The following is a 23,599-nucleotide window of genomic DNA, read 5'->3' on the forward strand; positions in this document are numbered from 1 at the left end:
TTTTTTAATTTTTAATTGGCGATCAATTTTCATTTTCAGTTATGTATGTAGTACATTTTTGTTTGGTTTATAAATATTTTTCAGATTTCATTTATACTAGTCCCAGTGACCACCATTAATTGCAATTTTGTTTGTCAGATGATTAAATGAAATTAAAATCATGAATTCTTTACGAAACATTTCTTTCTTTATATAAATACAGAACTAGCTGAAGTCAAACCATGCCAACGTTAATAATCCTAGATGCGTCGCTATCCATGATGCGACCCCTCGCATCCTCTTCCGTGCCCCTTGATCCAGCGAACACCGAAACAAGGCGGTCCGTCGCGCAGACGTGTCTTTGTTCTATGTTGGACTACATCTCGGCCAACGATCGCATGGAATTCTGTGCCCTTGTTGCTTATTCATCGTTATATGAGGTTCTGATGCCTTTTACAAGAGATCATAGTGAACTGAAAGTAAGTCTCTTCAAGTTTTGATATCATATTAGATATGAAAACATACATGTATGCCTTCGTAGATGGACCAAATATTTGAAATATGCAGTGACATTTAGAGTGCTTTAGCGATGCATCAAAACCACATATTTTGGTCTGTTTCAGTTGCCTGTTCAATACGAGAGCATATTGAATAAAGGACCAAAATCCGACAAATGTCCCAATGCGAGACCGTACTTAACAGTCTAAATAAATGTGCATGCGCGAATGCTTGAAAAATAGTACGCGTACAACAGTGCAATGTGCAGCATAGAGCAGGGTGATCATAAAGTCATCAGCTATATATAAGTTGCATATCTCTGATTATTGATCTTATTAATTGATTGTGGTAAATTCTATTGATTTCACTGCTCAATCAATTTTTCCCCTTTTTTCTAGGGGGGGGGGGGGGGGAGTTGGGTAGATAATAATTATATTGGATGGCTTTATTTCATGGAATACCGGAAAATCAGAAATATTCCACTGGCTGGGGCCAATACCGCACTCATCTTAGTTTTGTGCCATGTTACCCCTAACTCCTGGGATATATCTGGTTTTGCATTCTAAGCCATCCAATATAAATGTAATATAAATATTTTTTTTACAATAGAAAAAGACAGATACATGTAGAGGAAGGAAGGGGGAGTGGAGAGACAGAGACAGAGACAGATAGACATAAGATCAATGGACAGAAAGTGACACGAGCAACATACAAAAACATACATATACTACATGTACAAATAAAATGCAACACCACTGCTCACATCTGAAAGAAGATATTGCAGAAAAGGTGGCTCTTTTGTACATCCTTTTTTAATGGTCAAGTACTCCCCAGAAAAAAATTGATTTAAAGGTCAAGTCCACCCAAGAAAAATGTTGATTTGAATAAATAGAGAAAAACCAAACTAGCTTAATGCTGAAAATTTCATTAAAATCTGATGTAAAATAAGAAAGTTATGACATTTGAAAGTTCGGTTATTTTTCACAAAATAGTGATATGCATAACTCAGTGACATGCAAATGAGACAGATGATGATGTCTCTCACTCACTATTTCTTTTGTTTTTTATTGTTTGAATTATACAATATTTCTTTTACAGATTTGACAATAAGGACCAACTTGACTGTACCATATAGTAGTAAACAATGCTAATTCCACAGATTCAGGGAGGAATTAATTGCTGTTTCACTTGATAATGAGGGGAAAATTAGAATACTTCATATTTCATGAAATAAAATACAAAAGAAATAGTGAGTGGATGACGTCATTAGTCTCCTCATTTGCATACCCACCTGGATGTGAATACAACTGTTTTGTGAAATTAAGCGAAACTTTAAAATGTCATAACTTTCTTATTTTATATCCGATTTTGATGGAATTTTCAGCATTATGCTTGTTGGATTTTTCTCTTTTTATTCAAATAAACTTTTCTTGGGGTGGACTTGTCCTTTAAATAAATAGACAAAAATCAAACATGAATAATGCTGAAAACTTCATCAAAATCGGATGTAAAATAATAAAGTTATCGCATTTTAAAGTTTCGCTTATTTTTCACAAAACAGTTCTATGCTCAACTCAGTGATATATGCAAATGAGAGAGTCGATGATGTCACTCACTATTTCTTTTGTTTTTTATTGTTTGAATTATACAATATTTCAATTTTTACAAATTTGACGATTAGGACGCCCTTGCCTGAACAAAAAAATATGAAAATAATGGAATTCAACATGGAATTCAATGAAACTTCATTTCACATGACAATGACAAGAAAATCTAAATATTTCATATTTAATAAAATAAAATACAAAAGAAATAATAAGTGGCTTATGTCATCAGTCCCCTCATTTAAAAAGGATGTGCATATATATATGTAACTGTTGAGAAGCTTTAATATGTTATAACTTTCTTATTTTACATCCGATTTTGATAAAATTTTCAGTGTTATGCTTGTTTGATTTTTCTCTTTCTATTCAAATCAGTTTTTTGTTGGGGTGGACTTGTCCTTTAAATAAACTTTTTAAATTTGGCATGCCTGTCATATTCTGTTGTGTTACTGTATGTTTTAATCTTTATTTTCTTTTCTCAGTGGGTTGGCCTATTTCAAGGTTTGCTTCCTTTTCTGTATTATTATTACAGTCATATGGTCCTCACTTCATATGACTCATTATTTTAAAGATATTATTTATCCATGTAGGCCTATATATCGGTATGTACTTTTCACCTTATGATCTATTGTTGAAAATTGACTAAACTTGAAATTTGAATCTTTTAAAAAATTGTTTGTACTTCAATTCAAATGGACATATTTTTTCTTTCAATGTGATTTTTGTATTAAAAATCATTTGACAAATTTCTTGAAAAGTTATTTGTACAGGTGGGCGTTTCATAAAGCTGTTCGTTATGTTAAGAGTGACTTTAAGAACGACTGGTGATCCTTGTGGTAAATGGTATATTCATTGGCGATGGTTAAGCGCGTAATAAAGGTTCACCAGTCGTTCATAAAGTGGCTCTTAACTTACAAACAGCTTTATGAAACAGCCCCCAGGTCTTATCTAAAGCAAAATTAAGTATAGAGGAAGGATGTCCGCGAAACTGGCCACGTCGAGGTATCAAGAGAACTAGTTTCTCATTAGATAATAAACATATTGTTAAAATTGTTTTAGATATTTGGGGTAAAAGGGACTTTCTACTTCGATGTACCGATTCAAGTCCAAACTCCTTGGTCTGATGGCTACATGTATTCTCCTCTGGGTGCATGAGGTATCATTCCAATTAAAATAAAAGTAAACATAGCTGCTGCTGATAGCTGATACCAGTCCTTTGGAAGTCCTTTTCATATCTGCTGAAAGACAGTGTCAATAATGATCACGGTACTGAACTCAATAGCTTGAAAGGCATTGATCTATGCAACCAATATCCTGAAGCCATTCATGTCCAAATCCCACTGTCTGAATGTCAATATTCTGGTTCCATTATCATTGGAGATTGAGGGTTCAAGTTTTCAAATATTTATACTGGTTATTGAGACCAATTTCAGGTCTGCGGTGAACATTTGCTGGTGATACACATAGGGTGTGTTCAATGTCGGTTTCCAAATTGAAATGGCAACATATGAATCATGATTACAAATGTGATTACAAAATGCGATATAATGAGAATCAAAGGGTGTGTTGAATATCTTGAACTCAACTCCAATCGGGGTCGTTGAAATAAACGTCTTTCAAATCAAGATTCAGAGAAAATTTATAAGTCGAAAAAGATGTGTTTGTAAACGAGATCAGCTCAGATTTTATGACTCTCGGGATCGCCATTGCGATGTTGAACACGATTGAGTTTTTAAACATAGATTTTAGATTTGCTCTTGCAGTGGAAGCCTAGACAAGCAGATGCCAGAATTGACCTTTCTTGTGAAGGGTCAAACTGCGCACTAAAGCTGCGCTAATAAAAGCGGGAAATTTGAAGACGATCAACAACTAATCAGCTTTATGTTTTCGACACTGAACAGTGCACCGCTGATCGTGTTTGTGTTCTGAGTTTTGTAACAAGTTTTCAATCATGATTCATTTTGCTGTTTGAATTAAAAATTGACATTGAACACACCAATACTGTACGTCAAAAGTGGACTGAGGCTTGCATCGGAGGCGTCCCGACTTACATGTGTAATTCCCTTTTTTCAAAAGCCGAACAGATGCCAGCTCGTAATGTGTCCACCTCTGGATGTGGCCTGAAGCTGGTGTTATGGTGGCTTCATTCCTGCAATTGGTGTGTATCACCCCTTTGCTTTTTATGGGATGGAATGTTTCATTACCTTACCTTATTGTCTGCTTTCCAGGTTTTCCAGCCTGTTGGATCCATAAATGTTAATGATTCCACCTCTTCTATGGTGTCCTCCAAATTAAAATTCATTGATTTTAATAATGTATTACTCTGTACTGATAAGCGTAATATTCCTTATCAGTTTCCTTTAACTTTAACAGGCAAGAGAACATTACCTTGTGACTGAGAAACTTCATTAATCGCTTTTAATAATGAAGAATGATGCATGGGCATGCAAATATTCATGTGCATTGAGGGACTCCCAAGGATGTTGCCCTTTTCTGCTTGAATAGGTTGTAACTTTGTCATTGAAATAAATCAATATCAAGACCATGGAGGAGAAATCAATGAAAAAGACTCTTACCAATGTCTTGTAATTATTGGTCAATAGAAGTTCATTCAAGTACAGTATTATTATTGTCATCTATGATCTTTGAGAACAATGCCTATGATGTAGGCCCACAGGTTTCATTCATTGCTTCGCCAATAATGAGTTCTTCTTTTATGATGGGGGGACCTAAAGCTACGCACTTTGTTTTCAAACGATAAAAACTATGCCAATTTTAATTTTTGAACAAATTATTTTTCACTAATTTGTAGATTGTAATAAATATTCTGAAGATCCTTAACCATCAAGAAAATATTACAAAACTCACTAATACGAAAATCCCGCCGTGTTTTCCGAATGCCTCTTGATTTCGCCGCCCGATGTAGAAGGGGTCCTAAAGCTATGCACTCGATTTACCATGCAAATAACTAGTATTTTCTGTGCCTCAATTTCTAAAATATGTTCGTATTAGTATAGGAAAATATGAAACTAAAGTGAATATAACTCCAGAATTCCAAACATTTGCTGGTTTTCTCTGCATTCAAGGATTTATTGCAGCCTCTGTAGAAAAGTTGAATAGGGATCGTTCGTCACTCTGCAGTCACAGCTTCACACACAGAGCTTGAGTGCGCATTTATTTTGCCATTTGAATTGCATGCACAATGGAGTGGTGCGTAGCTTTAGGACCCCCTACCAAATATAGAGCAAAATGATTCTCGCACCTTTTGACACAGATTAGCAAGACTTGGGTTGAACATCAAGACAAATTTCTCTGATTCACACCATGATTTAAATGTGGTTTAACGTAATGCTCTTGTTGCCAAAATATTAATTCATATTCACTGATTTGAAATCAAAATTGCAATTAGGAAACTTATCCATTATTAGAAATTCAAATTAATAACTAATGATATAGGTAGACGAAGCACAACTTAGTATACTTCTTTAACAAACTGTCGATTTCATGTTTCTGTCTATTAAAGTTAAATGCGGAAAAAAAACTTTTTAAAGTTAAAAATTTAACTAAAAAGAATAGAAAGAAAATCAGATCAGGGTCCCGTAACACAAAGGTTAGCAATTAATCGTACGCTTGATTTTCACGAGTGTAGTCAATGGAATCAATCAGAAAAATGTTCTACGACCATTGCTAAGCTTTGTGTTACGGGCCCCTGGCCACTTGGCCATTTTCAAACACTTTTCGGAGATTATATATTTTATCCTCTTTATTTGTAATTTGGTAAAATAAATTATTGCTAATCTGAAGAATATTGTTTGATTTGTTTAGCCCTGAAATTAAATCCTGGCTTGGAAAGTTATTTCAATTTTCAACGGGTTTACCCCAGGAGGCATGAAGGTTATATTCAACTGATGACTGCTTAATAATAAGGCTTGATGTATGCTCACCTAATTCCCAATTCCTATCAAATCTAATTGATAGGGTGTACCTGGCCTGGCCTGAAATTAGATTTGTTGTTTGACGTCAGCATTTGGGTCCCAAGGGGGCAGATAAGGCCTGAAAATAGTTTCGCTGGGGTTTATGAATATGTAGATTGTTTATTATTAGGATTCAATCTTTTCGCAATCGCTTTCTTGGGAGATTGTTTTGATGAGATATATGTCAGGAATAGCCTTGGCTAGCTTATGTGTTACATTCAGGGAGGGGGAGGGGGGTTGCAAGTTTTCAATCTGTAATCTTGATAGCCGTACAACGTATATGGAAATGTATGATCATCGCTCTTTGAAAATACGTAATGATCCATTTTGTTTTTTGATGATGGTGAGCGCTGATGGTGTGTGAACAAAATAGAAGAAATTAGAGAGATGACATGACTAAAATCAATACGTGTACATTAATGATGGTCACATTGAAGGTATTCAAAATGTGATGGTATCACATTCTTATTCAAACCCTTTTTGAATACCACATGTACATGTAGGCCTACTTGTAAGAATTAATTTTTCCAAATCTAACTGGGTATTATTACAAGTGCATTGACATGGCCTCTCCTTTTGAACTCCATATCCCAGTAATTCATATTTTTAACTTTACAGACAGCTTTGTAACTGTAGTTGTAGACAAGCCCCAACCCCCCCCCCCCAGAAAAAGATGAAATGGAATAATGGGTTCTGTAACCAAAATTGTACATTGAAGTCAATTCAATCAAGCATTTTATATAAAAAAATGTCCTACAATGATTGCTATAAAGCTTTGCGTTACCGGCCACAGATTGCATACATGTACGTACATGTACTACAATCAGTACAGCTAAATGTACAGAGAACAAATTTAACGCTAGGAGAAAAGGCCTATGACTCTTCAGCTCCATCTCTCTGGAATGCTCTTCCACGGAGGATCCGAACAATTGAATTGCTTAAAGCATTTAAAATCCTTTCTGTTTTGTTCTTACTTTTGTTAAATATGTTAATGTAATTTGTTCTGACCATTCACCCACACAAGCAAACTTTTTCCCCCCATAATCCATCCCTCTGCGCCTCGGAATAGTTTACTAGATAGATGGCGCATAATATGCTGTCTGTGTTTATTATTATTATTTTAGGACTGTCTGTCTACCCATTAATAAAAAAAGGGATCTGTCCTGTAGAGAGGTCAGTAGAACAGTGGGGGTCCTGTAATAGACTCCTGGGGGTGTTTTACAAAGATTTCAGTTTGACTTTGAGTCGTACTTACTACGTGCCGACGATTACATGATTTGCAACGCATAATCTTATCGATCAGTATGCAGTAGTGCGCATCCCCGTCACATGATCTGACCAATGAGGTCAGATCATGCCTTCTATACCGCACGCAAATAGACATTTAAAGTGCGACTTCAATCTTTGTGAAACACCCCCCCCCAGTACTTTAGAATAATGAGTGGTGATCCTTAAATTTGATACCACCATGGAGGTAAAAAAGAGTGACAACGAAATGCAAATTAGATTCATTTAGCTTTTGATTTGTAAAGAAGTAGCACATAACATTGCATTTAAAACCTAACAAATAAACAACACTGCCTATATTTTGGGACCACCTGACATATGTAGTGTACTCAATGTTTTGGTTTTCTTTCAAATCAATTTTATCTCACGTTCAGATAGCCATCCAGTCAATGGATACGTATGATAAGACGCTGCTAGACAATGTACTCCTCAACATGAGTAATTATGTGATGGAAGAATGGGGTTCCAATACACCGGTCAAGGTAAGGAATCATTATTGATTGATTTTAATTGTTATACTTAAAGGAGTACTCTATGCTCAAAGTGATATGGTTTGAACAGATATTCGGAAATCAGACAAACAAACACAGAGACTTTGATCAAATTGGACAAGGAATAACAAAGTTATAAAATCTGAATGATTTGCATTATTTCGGTGATACAGTTCTATGCATGTCTTCATGAACATTCAATGAGCAAATTAATGATGTCAAATCCCCACTTGTTCTTATGTACTATATTATATGAAATTATGTTTACCGTATTCAAATTTGGTCATCCAATAACTAAAAAAATGGATTGAAAACTTATTTAATGCATCAGATAGTCTATGCTGCTTCATATTTAATTATAAGGGAGATGTATCACACACAGACATATATGAAAATATGAAATAACATATTGTCCTCATGAATATTCATGATGACATGCATATTTGTTTTCAGATTTTGATGAAATTTTCTGCATTTTGCTTGATGAATTATTTCATAATTGTTTTCAGCCCAGAGTACTCCATTAAGGGCAGTGTGTCGTTGTTAAAGCTCGTTACTAATGTTGTACTATTAAACAAAGAAGTTTAGGGCCCTGTCTTCCAAAGAGTTGCAAAAGATTCAAACCAAACTCGAATTGCGATTGATCTATATTTGTGTAGTTGAGATAAATTTTATCTGTAGACAAAGATACTACAAGGGAAAGATCGGACACTTCGGCGATTTTTTGAAACGCTCCCAAACTCCCGAAAAATGCTCCTGGGGAAGGGCGCCCAACAGTGTTGAGTAAGTAAACCATGGCACATCGGCACACAGCTGTGAGAGAGGGGACTTTGGAGAGGGCTCAAGTGTGGTGCATGGGAGTAATTCCACCTTTTATTATCCCAAAACCTCTGAAATATTAATTAATCTTTAATTTAAGAAAAAAAATTGAATGAAAAATTGTTTAAATGTAAAAATCATCTTCAACCCTTCACCATTTCTCTCATATGTTTTGTACACAACCATTTCGCAAAACGCAAAGGTAAAAAAAGGTAGTTACTTACTCAACGCTGTGGGGCGCTCTTCCCGAGCATTTCATTACGCGGTCTATGTACTGTCCGATCTTCCCCTTGTAGTATCTTTGCTGTAGATCAAATGCCATTTATAGAGTCTGATTAAAATCCATCTCAAAATCTTTCAAGATTGGGCACCGCCCTTCGCTCATGAGACACCTCAATAAACTAAAATGAGAAAGATTTAGACAAATTTTTACATGACATTCTTTGGGTGGCATTTAGTAAAATTCTTAGGCTGGAATCACAAATCAAATGTAAACCCAAAATGGTTATTTCTGAAGAGTAAGCATTCAGTCACACTGTTTTCCTTTCTTTTTAAGCCCACCTATCATGCATTGCAGGTCTGTTAGTTTGACCCAGGAAATAAAGGTCAGCTTTAGAGTGTGTGCGATACGTTTCAGGGTACAGTTTCGGAAAGACTTGTTATAACACAATTTCTATAACAAATGTCCTATCAACCAATCAGATTGAAGGATCTCATTAGCTTTGAACTGTTATTGCAAGTTTTATGAAAGGGCCCTTGAATTGGAAGAAGGCCTGTAGTAGAATCATGATTGAGACCTCTGTTTACGTTCAATCGGCTGGTTACATTTAATCTGCAGAAATCACATTTATGACCAGCAAATATTTCATGGATGCATCTACTTTGACTTAAATGTCTTGGAAAATCAGTCTTCCAAAAAGATCAAAATATGTTGATTGGATCCAGCCTGGAATAGAAAATTCTGTTGTGAGAAAGATGAAAAAACAAATTATTTTTATGGTATCTTTCAGCTATCAAGAATTTTTTTTGGGACAAATCTGTCCCAAATATTAGGTTTGAATCATTGAAACATTGACCATATGTGAATGTATTTCTTTAAAGTCAGTAATGGGAACACAAGGGCATACCACTCTCTTCTGTCTGATACATATACGGTATTTGTTTATTTCCAACTTATGAAAGCATCCTGTATCTCTGTAATTTTCTTAGGTATTATTGGTTACCGATGGCAACCCGGGAATAGGACCAGGATCTCTGCGGCACATCCTATCAGAGATGAGCCACCAGACCGACCCGTCCAAGAACCCTCTTCCGTTTGTCTTCCCGAGCGAGCTCCACGTCCTCCTCATCAGCAGCCACTCGGAACTCGCCCAGAACAACGCCCTGAGCCTCTACCAGCGCCTCGTCGATGCGAACGAGAGCGGGCATGTCCACACGCCGGTAGAGGGTGCCCTGACGGTGAAGTCGGTCCAGAACATGTTCATGAAGTACGCCGAGTCGCAGCACAGCGTGTTCCGTACGACCCTTCACTGCGGGAACCTGCGCTCTGACGTGCAGCTCTTCCCGCATCCCAAGGTGGCCACGGTGGAGCTGGACACGGAGGTCGTGACGCGAGAGGTCGGACCTGATCTTCACGTGTGTGGGTTTCTTGATATGGGAGATGTAGTGAGTCCTGCTTCCATCTCTAGGCACCTTGTAATCCCGTACACTATTAAAGGTACTTATCATGGCAGGGCTGATAAAACCACTTGACTAAAAATTTAAATATTTTGATGACAAGGTCAGAATAAACAAGATTTCAGAAATATATTATGGGTAGCAACCTTCTTTTGCCTTGAAAGAGTTCTTCACAGATATCAGAAGACTGTTTCAGACAATATGAGGCTGCCACCATTAATATATTCTGATATATTTTAAAAATACAGCCTTTCCTATTAAAGCTGCCATCAACATTTTTAAATTTTGAGATTCGAGGTCTTAAAAGTCCAGCGACATTATGAATTTTAGATCTGGAAGGTAAGACAGTGTGAGTGAGAAAAATTTACACTTCACAAATTACCTATTGCAAAATATGCCATGAATGTGTGATTATTATATATGGTAAGAAAGAGCATCTTCTCCAAAACAATGTGATACCATATTTATGTGGTACATGTATACGCTTGGATAATCAAGAGGTATTTAGTTATTGTGATGTAAAATTTGATTTGTGCCAAAGTACAGGTAAGGCATGGCTGCAATGAATGACTCCAGATGCCGATGATGTCATAATCCTACATTAGATGGATTTGTCATCGCAATCCCCTTTTAAATGAAATTAACTTGAGAGTTGTAGAATTGTTACTTATATGTGTTCATTTAATGTTTAATTATTGAAAGGATGTTTTTAATTGGATTTTACTGTAACACTTGTAGGATTATGACATCATTGAGATCACGATTCATTAATTGCAGTGATGCCTGAATTTGGTGCGAATCAGAATTTTCTTCTGATTATCCAAGCCTAAACATATACTCCATAAATATGGTGTCAAATTATTTGGGAGAAAATACCCTTTCTGGCCATATATATTAATCATGTGTTCATGACGTATTTCTTTTTTTGTTATTTTATTTCCTGTAGCATTTGTTTTAAGAATTTTGTTTAATATTTAGAAACATTAAAAATGTTTCAAACGCTAATTGAAATGGATAAAGTGCAATATCCAGGAAAGAAGCTATTGATAGTGAAAAGTCATGGCAATCTTTGGAAATGATATCCAAATATCACTCTTCCATTATCTGTGTCAAACCTTCTCATTCTTGGTTAGAAAAGAGAGGAGGTTAGAAGTCAAGGTTGCTAGCTTGGCTCCTAGCTGACCAGGCCTTCTTTGGGGATGACAAACCTAGCTTGCATCCATACGGGCTGTGAAGGGGGAAACCCTGTTTGAGTCCCAGGAGCAAGTGGCTTCGGCCCCTGGCTTTATTTGGTTTGGGCTGACTGCCCATTCCATCTATTTACTAATGCCACATTATTTGATTATAGCTTATTATGTGGCAGTCATGGGCCAGTTTTCATCATTTTATGATGGCAACATCAGGACCAAAGAACAATCTAAAAAAAAAGGAAAAAATTATAACATAGCTGTTTGTAACAAATTAAATGCTTGTTTTGTTGGTTTTAAGGTTCATATGAAAAGCATTGATTTCCATACACATTTTTAATCCATCAGCACCTCAGAATAGTTTTACTAGAATGATGGAGGACTTTAAATGCTGTATTTATTATTCACACTTATCCAACAAGACAAGCTCGTCATAATAATAATTATCATCTTCCCCAGACTAGGTCAGCACATTTGCACAAAAAAATATATAAATTGAAATTGACTTGAAATATAAAGCCATGCATATTTCATCTTGGCTATTTAAAAAAAAATTCAATTACATGCTCACAATGCTTCTTTGTCGAGGCAAGTGCTGTATAATCTTTAACACATTTTGACAATTGTCTTGCATACTTCCTCTGCTTTATAGACAAGTCTGAATCGTCTCCTGATGGGAAGGATGCTGAGAAGGCCGAAGACGATCCGACCTCATCAACGACCACGGAAGATGGAAAAACACCAAGTTTCTGCGTGCTTCTGCACGGCAGCTTGAAGATTAACAACATGGTAGCGCTAGTCCAGATCACGTGAGTCTATAGCTGGGCCCCGTCTCACCAAGAGGTGCGATTGATCCCATCAACCACAACTATGGAAAAACAGGGGCCCGTCTTACAAAGAGTTACAATTGATCTAATCAATCGTAACTATGGAAATCCATCATTGTCATAAATTTTTCTACAGGAAATTTGCACAATGTCGTTGGTAAACAAAGAGAAGCACAGTGAATTTTTAAGAAAACAATGCATGAATATGCATCATAGCTAGAAAATATTTTGAACAAACATGCATAATACATGTTGACGTTGCTGGCCATCCATAGTTGCGATTGATCGGATCAATCGTAACTCTTTGTAAGACGGGGCCCAGTAACGTCAGCATCTAAAATGCATGTTTGTTCAAAATGTTTTTTTTAGATATTTTTGTACTGTTCAATATATATATGCTCCTCTTTGTTTACAAAAGGACATTGTGCATATTTCCTGTAGAATAGATTATGCCGTTGATGGATTTCCGTATAGTTGGGGTTGATCAGATCAGTCATAACTCTTGGTAAGATGGGGCCATGGTGTATTGGTTATCACTTGGTCAAAGTCCCATATGGGATGTCTACATTCCTGTCTAATTTCAAGAAGTTTGGATCAGCATTATGGCTAGTTATCGCTTTGTCTAATTTCCAGTTTGCAAACATTCTGGCTAACCATTTTGGTCCATGTTTCACTTGTTGAAAAAGTTCCTTTCGAATTTCAAGAAGTTCTGATCACCTCTTTAGATAGTTATCACTTTGTTGAATTACCATTTTGTGTTTTTGACAATGTAAAAATTAGCCCAAGTCAGGGTTGGCGCGTTTTAAACGGTGTGTTTTAAAACATGTTTTAAAACGCGTTTTAAAACACCCGTTTTTTTTACAAAAAAAACGTGTTTTAAAACACCGCATAGACTTGTGTGTTATAAATTTGCATGGATGTGATTTTAGATGAATGTTGTTTTTTTAATACCATTTTTTATTAAGAGGTGTATTATTTCCTTCCAACTAAAACTCTTTTTCAACACCACTCCTTTTCTCCTCTTTCTTTCTTTCTTTCTTTCTTTCTCCATTGCTTTGTCTTGTTCCTTTTCTCCCTGTTCAATTTTGCACATCAATGATTCAATCCACATTAAGAATATTATCATTTTAACAAACATCTGAGTGTTGTGCTCACTTTTTGGACAGGGAAAGAAACACTTTTTTCAAATGAGCTCAAATACATGTTAAAGAAGTACTTGAATGAAATGGAAGTGGTGCACAAGCACAATAATATTTTGCAAATAGACTGTAAACCTGACATCATACTCTTGAGGTACACCGTACACACAAAAGCGGTAAAACTTTGTGCTTTGTAAAGATGAAGAAAAGTACTTTAAATAGTGTAAGAAAATCAGCTAGCAAACCTTAACCCTAACAATTTCAGGGGACCTTAATGGCCCCCTAAAACTTTCTATGATAAATCCATAAACATGACAGGGCCACGACATATCGTTCTAGACTATTTTTGGGATGCATGCATTGGTGTGCAGTTATGATATACACCACAAGTGCATATTATCAGATCCCGAATTGCTCAAAAACGTGATTTCATGTATAAACCCAATGTGAGTTCTTGCCAAAATTTGTATCTGTATCATTATTTGTACTTATTGTTAATGATTGGAAAATTATTGCCAAAATTTCTATTAGTTTTAAAAATCTATACATAAGAAAAATAAAAAAGTTAAAAAAACATTACCGGTAAACCTAAATAGACTGGGCTATTTCATTTCATAAGAAGACTGAAGGCCCCCCTCCCCCTTATGATCTGGGCCCTTCGATCGCGGGATCACAACGAAAATTGGTACGCGTATTACCCATGGCATAATCTAAAAATAGGAAATAGGGAATATATTTTTACCATAAACAAGGTGAAATTAATTGTTTTAATCGGTAAAAGGAAAAATAATGACACATTTATGAATTTTGGCTAAAAACAGTATTTGCATTGGATTTGGGCAATTTTGAGTCTGCATGAACTTACAAAATGTTGCATGATTTCGGAATCGCATACCAGGGGGTCACGATTTTGGTCTCATAAGTTGCGTTAGACTAAAAAAAGGAAAGTCTGTGAGTGACGCAATAAAAAAAAATTGCGCAGTGGATTTATCGCGAAAAATTACGAGGGAGGGCTGAAGCAGCCCCCAAAGTCTCATTAGGGTTAAAAAAACATTCTATAGGCCTACTGATATTTTAAAATCCTTTTGCATTTGATCAGAATTCCTGAATTGAAAAAGTACTTCAAGGGCTTCATTTATACATTTGAATTGAGTTTGTATTTCATGCACTAAAATTGGTATAAGTGATTCAAATGAAATAAAACATATTGATTTACCGGTAATGAAATTAAGCTTTGAAACCCCATGTACGTCAATTTCTTCCACTGTGTGAATTCTTCTCCTCCCCCCCCCCCCCCCCCCCCCCCGATTGACAAGACTCAATATACCTTGGGACTACATGTATACATGTATTAGGAATAAAGTGTCAACTTACTAAGTGTTCTTTTTTTGTAGGCATTCAATTTCCATGATTTAGTAATTTTGGGGGAAATATGAACTCTTCTGTTGGAAATTCATTAACAAAATACTTGGTCATCTCTTATTTAAAACATCAAGAGCTTAAATCATACTCTATTTAGTGTCAGTAGTGTATAGTTTCATTGATTTACAGAAAATTGCATCATTCGTTGAAAAAAACGTTTTAAAACGATTTAAAACGTTTTAAAACAATAAAAAACGTTTTATTTGTTTTTTTTTATAAAAAACGTTTTTTATTACAACCCTGGCCCAAGTACATGAGACGAAATGGCGTTAATCAAACTGGATATTAGACATTTTGGTCATTAGGTTAAGTGAAAATGAGGAAAATAGTAGGGAGACAAACTAGTCATGGGCAAAATGAAGGCAGAGCAAGGCATGTGAAGTTTGACTGATAGTCAAGTGGTTACAAGTGAGAGTATGTCCTTGACAGTCGACTCTCACAATGTAAAGGGGTTTCCTTGTTCCAAATGTGGAAAAACTTTATTGTCCTGTTTGGTGCAATCCACTCTATTTGTTAAGCATGCCAAACTATAGCTTAGCGCCTCCAGGGGGCAAAGGTGTCAACAGATATTGTGGCCTTCACCGAACTGGATAACATACAGAGTTCGACTACTTCAAGTAAGAAAAGTCTGTCCACATCATCTTTCCATACTTTTATTCTGTGAAAGGTTCAAAATTTGATATTTATATATGAATAGAGAAAAATCATCATATAAACTAGATTAGATTTGTCAGTTATTTTTCATCAGCGCACCAGGTCCAGCTGCACCAGCAACACCATCGTCACCCAGTTTACAAAAGTAACCATGATGACCCAACACTTATAACAGATACCCTTCTTTTTTGTTTCAGTGATGACTGGTATGGTATATTGTACTCCTGGGCCGATAGCAAGAAGAAATCTAACATGATGCTGTCTATCTTTAGTCCTGGATCTAAAGCTGTACCTTGGCTGGGAAAGTTCACTCTGTTAGGACCATGTTTAGGTGGGTATCAATCTACAACTTTTAAAATCGTTATTCCTTGACGAAAGGTTTATGCTCTGATTATCTGAATATTTTTACTTTCTCTACTTTTTTTAACATTCATGTCATTCAAGCGGAATTATATTATCATTACTGAGGCAGAAGAACTTGCATTCGTACAATGGTTGCTTGTAAAATACTTATATTATCTAACTTATATTTTTTTTCTTCTTCAATAAAATATAGCGTTTGACCAGAATCCATATGGTGAAGATGATAACAAATCGCCGTTTCCTGTTATACCCGACTCTAAACGCAGCTATGCACAAAATCCTGTGGTCTGGATCAAGAATAGCAACCTTCAGGTAAATATGATCCCAATCCACACTGGATCATTCACACTATCTGGACAAGGCACACTAGATTGATCCAAATTTGAATCATCCATACCAGACCGATACACATTGGGACAATTCACACTTGACCAAACCGCACTCAACCAATCTACACCGGACCAGTCTTCACTTGACCAATCCAAACTGGACCATCCACACTGGACAATACCCACTGGACTGATCAAAATTGGATTCATCCATACCAGAACGATGCACATTGGGCCAATCCACACTTGACCAGTCCTTACTAGACCAATCCACATTCGACCAATCCACACAGGCCCAATTCTCACATTGACTAATCCACACTTGATCGATCCTCAATCGACCAGTCCACAGTGGACTGATCCACACTGGACCTATCCAGTTGACTCAAGAGTTTTTGGTTCTCACCAGGCCCGCACTAAAATAGTCCGCACCACAAGTGTTCAGTAACTGTAGCAGATCCACGCTGCTTTTATTATGGTGCTGGTCTGGTGCTGATAAAAGCAGGACCGAAATAGCCCGGGCATGTCGCGGGCTATTTTAGCCCGCGCCATTCATAAATTCAAAATACTACACCTTTAATAGCCCAAGCCTGGTCTGGCCCAGTGAGTTACTGAAAGCGGTATCAGTTGTCTAGTAAAGCCCAGGTTAATATTCTTAACACCGCAATCATAAGTAACCTTATAATTTGCATTTTCATCTAATTATAACACTAGTAAAAGATTTCAGAATAATGTTTTACTAAAACAGACTAGCAGAAAGAGAGAGAGAGAACATGCTCAAAACACCATCCTGTCACTTGATATTAATAAGGATATGTTATTCATATCAGTGATAACGTAATTAATAATGTGAACACTTTTTAAATGATATGAATAATGGAAGAATACATTTGAACACTCGCCATGCATTTTATTACAGAATTATAATTATAAACCTCAATTACTTTTCATATCATTTTGTTTTCCTTCTTCAGTCGGATGTACAGAAGATTTTACGTTATGCACGCAAGCTACCAGACAAGACTCAAGTTTTCTACAAGGTAAAGTATACACACGTTATTATCACTCTTTATGCTTGGTTTGTCTATGAAAATATCTTGTTCTGGCAAAAAGTGAATGATTGTGGGTTCAGCTTCAAGCTTGGCTCATCTATGTATGTGGGAGTGACAATGAGCAGATGAGATGTAAGATCATATGGTAAAAGGTCACAGAGGTCATTATTTGAAAATCTTAGAAATTCCGCCAATGTTTGTTTCTGTCCTTTTGAGCAAGTATACAAGTCTGTAAGAAATATTTAGATGTCTTTTTTTGTTTTAATTTTCGCAGGAGCTGAATCGGTTGCGACGTGCCACCTTGTCTTTCGGAATGCAGGACTTCCTAGAAGGCATCTCTCAGCTCCTGGAGAGAGAGTGCACCCTCCTTCCTCCGACCGCACACCCCGACGCTGCCATACAGCTCACCCATGCCGCCAAGCTTGTCAAGAACTCGGTCAACAAGGACTACAACTACTCCATCGCACCACTCTCAACAAATTTCACCGGGAATACGTGATGAAAAAGTGCTGTGGGTCGCCCATGGGATGACAAGACTCTATGTGCTTGATCGATCGTAGATCAAAATGCATGCTGGGATACATGCAGCACATTTTAATGCAGCTCTATGGCTCCGACGATGATTCTCACAGGAACAAGACTGCATTGTTGCATTGCTTGAGATGAATTTCTCAGGAAGAAACCTGTGCGATGACAGATTTCACTTGATAAATGAGTTCTGATAAGTCTGACCAGCTATTCATCAAACAAAAGAGAACCCGTCTTTTGAGGTCATGAGAGTCATGACAGATATCATAGGGAGAGTAAGCTGATGTTACGAGACCAGTTGGTAATAACTGGCGTAACAAAGACCAGTGCTGCTGACATCATTGGACTAAAAATCATGCTATTTTCTCTGAAAATCCTTTCTTCAACTAAAAAATCCTATTTTTGCCACTAGTACGTCACCTGCAAAATTTAAGCACGGAATCTAGCTCACCAGTGTTTGATATATTCACTAACTTTGCAGTTTACATACATACATGTTTGTTAACTGTATTAGCTCCTTGTCCAAGTGTTCTTGCTATTACCATTGAGTTGACTTAGTCCATCCTTTGCTATTTTGCTGTTGGGAAACATGACTTTTACAATTTCAGTTACATGGACTGCTGATGAAAACGACAGAATGTGTTGTACTTAAAAAGCACACGTACATGCAATCAACACAGTGTTTTACAATGTATAATACAGCGGAGGAGTCATGGTGTAGTAGTTCTGACTCTCGCCTTGTAAACAGAGGGTCGTGTGTTTGAATCCCACAGCGGTCTGACGTCCTTTGTCAAGGCGTTAATCCACACTTTGCCACTCACGACCCAGGTGCTAAATGGGTACCCGGAAGGATGTGAAAGTCATTGTAGCTTGTCCAGTACTGTGTGCACCTCACCGGCGACTAACTGGAATACTCCCCAGGGAGTGGAGGATGTGCACGCATTGTGTGCGGAATGACTGATTGAATCCGATGACCGGGGTAATAATACATCAGTATCCCATGTATTAAGCGCTATATAAAAGCGACTTTATTAGGTGGTCTGTCATTAAGATGACAGATCACCTATTATATTCGTCAGAATTTTCTTTATTTTTATTGCCAAATCTTTGTCCACCTCTATCTCAAAATCGGGCATGTCAATTTCCTTGATTTTCATGTCATGTATGGGCATCATTATGGACATGGGAATGGAAACTTTTCAAGGTTATCAAATCATGATGACGTCATCTAGGCGCCATTTTGTAAAATTAAATGATTGATCATATCATCGCAACTAATCATCAAAAATCATCCATATTTGCATCATATCAAGTTCAGGTGACAGGTCATCAGGACATATCATCAGAGGTCATGCAAAGGTCACGACGCGCACGTACGCGCGCGTCAAAATTTTAAATTTCCCCAAATCGACCGTGGTCAAGTTTGGGTACGTTTCTGGTCATTTTGAGCATGTCAAGAATTTGCGCGCGCACAGGTATGCGTGCGCGTTCTTGCACCTACCATCGTTATGCATCTTCGAGTCATCATTTCTTTCATGTCTTTCCATTGTTCATTATCTTCTGATTAATTTGATACCTCATTCAGCCTCTTACGACCAATAATACGGGAATGCGCGTCCATTCAAATTTGCATTACGCGCGCGTAAATGGGCTAAAATATGCCTATATAAAATTCACTGTAGCTCTTCAGGGAGTCCGTTGACCCCAATTTTTCTTTTCATATTCGAATAGAGTATGAATAGGAGATATGATTTCATGCCACATTTGACTCTTAATTACATCGTGACGTCATCAAAATGGCGTCGGAACTAAGAACAAGTGTTTTCTGTTTCATGATGTCACCACAGTCATTTAAATTGATTTTAATTCCGTAAATCTTGGTCTGTTCTCGCCAAATTTTCAATATGTTTTAGCTTAGAATGTATCCTTTAGACAATATCTCCACTGTTTCATTTTAAAGCTTGTACTATTCTCAAAACTAGAATTTGTAGAGTTTTGTCATCATGCCAATTTGGAATTGCAAGAATGTACATTCAATGTCAAGTTGACAATATGTTTCCTATTTTGCTCTCTGTGCTTGTCGAACACACTGTGGCCGACTGGATAACACACCTGACTGGTATACCAGGGTTCGGTGGTTCAAACCTCGCTGGACCCCCTTTTTTTTTTTTTTTTTTTTTTTTGGTCCTTTTTAGGTGGTCTGTCATTAAGATGACAGATCACCTATTATATTCGTCAGAATTTTCTTTATTTTTATTGCCAAATCTTTGTCCACCTCTATCTCAAAATCGGGCATGTCAATTTCCTTGATTTTCATGTCATGTATGGGCATCATTATGGACATGGGAATGGAAACTTTTCAAGGTTATCAAATCATGATGACGTCATCTAGGCGCCATTTTGTAAAATTAAATGATTGATCATATCATCGCAACTAATCATCAAAAATCATCCATATTTGCATCATATCAAGTTCAGGTGACAGGTCATCAGGACATATCATCAGAGGTCATGCAAAGGTCACGACGCGCACGTACGCGCGCGTCAAAATTTTAAATTTCCCCAAATCGACCGTGGTCAAGTTTGGGTACGTTTCTGGTCATTTTGAGCATGTCAAGAATTTGCGCGCGCACAGGTATGCGTGCGCGTTCTTGCACCTACCATCGTTATGCATCTTCGAGTCATCATTTCTTTCATGTCTTTCCATTGTTCATTATCTTCTGATTAATTTGATACCTCATTCAGCCTCTTACGACCAATAATACGGGAATGCGCGTCCATTCAAATTTGCATTACGCGCGCGTAAATGGGCTAAAATATGCCTATATAAAATTCACTGTAGCTCTTCAGGGAGTCCGTTGACCCCAATTTTTCTTTTCATATTCGAATAGAGTATGAATAGGAGATATGATTTCATGCCACATTTGACTCTTAATTACATCGTGACGTCATCAAAATGGCGTCGGAACTAAGAACAAGTGTTTTCTGTTTCATGATGTCACCACAGTCATTTAAATTGATTTTAATTCCGTAAATCTTGGTCTGTTCTCGCCAAATTTTCAATATGTTTTAGCTTAGAATGTATCCTTTAGACAATATCTCCACTGTTTCATTTTAAAGCTTGTACTATTCTCAAAACTAGAATTTGTAGAGTTTTGTCATCATGCCAATTTGGAATTGCAAGAATGTACATTCAATGTCAAGTTGACAATATGTTTCCTATTTTGCTCTCTGTGCTTGTCGAACACACTGTGGCCGACTGGATAACACACCTGACTGGTATACCAGGGTTCGGTGGTTCAAACCTCGCTGGACCCCCTTTTTTTTTTTTTTTTTTTTTTTTGGTCCTTTTTAGGTGGTCTGTCATTAAGATGACAGATCACCTATTATATTCGTCAGAATTTTCTTTATTTTTATTGCCAAATCTTTGTCCACCTCTATCTCAAAATCGGGCATGTCAATTTCCTTGATTTTCATGTCATGTATGGGCATCATTATGGACATGGGAATGGAAACTTTTCAAGGTTATCAAATCATGATGACGTCATCTAGGCGCCATTTTGTAAAATTAAATGATTGATCATATCATCGCAACTAATCATCAAAAATCATCCATATTTGCATCATATCAAGTTCAGGTGACAGGTCATCAGGACATATCATCAGAGGTCATGCAAAGGTCACGACGCGCACGTACGCGCGCGTCAAAATTTTAAATTTCCCCAAATCGACCGTGGTCAAGTTTGGGTACGTTTCTGGTCATTTTGAGCATGTCAAGAATTTGCGCGCGCACAGGTATGCGTGCGCGTTCTTGCACCTACCATCGTTATGCATCTTCGAGTCATCATTTCTTTCATGTCTTTCCATTGTTCATTATCTTCTGATTAATTTGATACCTCATTCAGCCTCTTACGACCAATAATACGGGAATGCGCGTCCATTCAAATTTGCATTACGCGCGCGTAAATGGGCTAAAATATGCCTATATAAAATTCACTGTAGCTCTTCAGGGAGTCCGTTGACCCCAAATTTTTTCTCACTCTTTTATATATTCAATATTTCATTTGGAGATTTTGTAATTACGTCAATTTTAAGTTATTAGTGAAAATTACATATTTCCGCAACAAACGTCAATGACTTGACCGTATCTTCGTTTTTACTGGTCAGTTTTCTTCCAAATTTTGATATCGTATAGTGAAGACAATTCTCTACAAATAACGTGTGAATAATTTTGACTTTTGACCACAGCATCAATGTGTTATGATGTGTTTAAATTTTTGCAAATTTTTTCTGGACGTAATTTTTGAGAAATTCTTTAGAGAAATGTTTTATTAACCAATTGTACAGTCTTCCTGAAAATTTCAAGCCCACTTGCCTTGCATTTTTTTATGTAGGACAATTTTTGTAATTTTGCCGGAACTTTTTAAGGGGCAATTTTAACATTGTAAAACATCATTTATGTATTTTTTAGTAAACGCTGCAATATTTAAACGCTATTTGGTTGAAAATTTTCATTCCGGACATTTTGCGGAAATTCCTGGATTTTTTTCTGTTTGTTCATTTTTACTTAATATAACATATAACAAATTTTCAGGTACCTTCTGTGAAATGAAAAAATTGTGCAATTTAGTTAATTACACATGTTCCCGAAATTTTGCGGGAAAATTGCCAGTATTTGAATCTTTTACCTGACTTTTTTTCAGTAAAAATCATCAAGAAAGAATTTTCAAGTAAATGTCAAAGTCATACACAATTAATAAATGGATATTGAAAATTTTTGACGGAAAATATTATTTGAAATGTTTAAAAATTTTCAGAAATTTGGCAAACATTTACAAAAAAATCTGGTTCTTTTATCAAATACATCACTCATGAGTTTTGAGGTGAATGCTGTGAAATTATAGCATTATGAAACTTCTCATTAAAATCTATTGAAATGTAGCAGAAAATTTGAACAAAAATATTTAAGATATTTTAGCTTTTAAAAAGTATCACCTATGAATTTTCAAGTATTCTGTGAAATTAATACCCACTGACATTGTGAAATGTCAGTGGGTGAAATTAATAAAAAAAATGCTCAAAGTACAAAGAATTTTTAACAAGAATTTGCATAAAAAACATCAAACTGTCGATTAAAAATTAGCTGCTGTGAAAATTAAGGCGCCTTTCATTGCGCAATTTTGGAAAGCCAATTTCGGTAAAATCGTCTGAGATTTTTGGAGAGTTTTTAAGCCGGCATTTTACGTGCTCCTAACTTTATTTCGTATTTAACATATTGCATTATCACCACCATCATTATAATCATCACGATTGTCATCACTACATTTATAATCACATTTAGCAATGGTCAAAATTTATTCCTTTGATGTCTATGATCAAGATTATCAATCATATCTGAATGATTCATTCCCGGGATTCATTTTATACAACATTAGCCGACAATGAATGAAAAATCATGACAGACCACCTAATTCGTCCGCATGACGAATTAAAATCTAGTGATTATTATTATTGTAGCGCACATAACACACATCGGAATTCAGAAACGTCTTATTTCATTGATACAACTCCTACTGTCCTTTACTCATGCAAAAATCCTACTGGTTGGCATCTCTTAAAGGCATATTTTCCAAAGGAAATGATGTTCTAGTTAAGACTTTTAAAGCAAATAAAGATTTATAATGCCTCTGTCCACCATAGGTGTTGATGGAGGCACCATGGTTTTGGGTTTACATCTGTTCATCCCATCTTTTTTCTTATGAAAATTCA

General features: G+C 36.4%; 1 protein-coding gene across 1 annotated transcript; it reads left to right on the forward strand.

The window, feature by feature from the left end:
- The first annotated feature begins 200 nt into the window (after window positions 1-200).
- On the forward strand, window positions 201-22,305 carry LOC129262459 (integrator complex subunit 14-like). The gene is made up of 8 exons (XM_054900583.2): window positions 201-458; window positions 7,717-7,824; window positions 9,862-10,369; window positions 12,169-12,325; window positions 15,756-15,889; window positions 16,115-16,233; window positions 17,225-17,290; window positions 17,577-22,305. The coding sequence occupies exons 1-8, from the start codon at window positions 222-224 to the stop codon at window positions 17,799-17,801; spliced, it is 1,554 nt and encodes a 517-aa protein (XP_054756558.2). The 5' UTR covers window positions 201-221; the 3' UTR covers window positions 17,802-22,305.
- The last annotated feature ends 1,294 nt before the right edge of the window (window positions 22,306-23,599 follow it).

Source organism: Lytechinus pictus, chromosome 5 (assembly GCF_037042905.1).
Source record: "Lytechinus pictus isolate F3 Inbred chromosome 5, Lp3.0, whole genome shotgun sequence".
Taxonomy (NCBI): domain Eukaryota; kingdom Metazoa; phylum Echinodermata; class Echinoidea; order Temnopleuroida; family Toxopneustidae; genus Lytechinus; species Lytechinus pictus.

Coding starts and splice junctions, on each gene's coding strand:
- LOC129262459 (XM_054900583.2), top strand. CDS start 222: ATGCCAACGTTAATAATCCTAGATGCGTCGCTATCCATGATGCGACCC. Junction 7,825..9,861: donor GTTCCAATACACCGGTCAAG/GTAAGGAATCAT, acceptor TAATTTTCTTAG/GTATTATTGGTTACCGATGG. Junction 17,291..17,576: donor AGACTCAAGTTTTCTACAAG/GTAAAGTATACA, acceptor TAATTTTCGCAG/GAGCTGAATCGGTTGCGACG.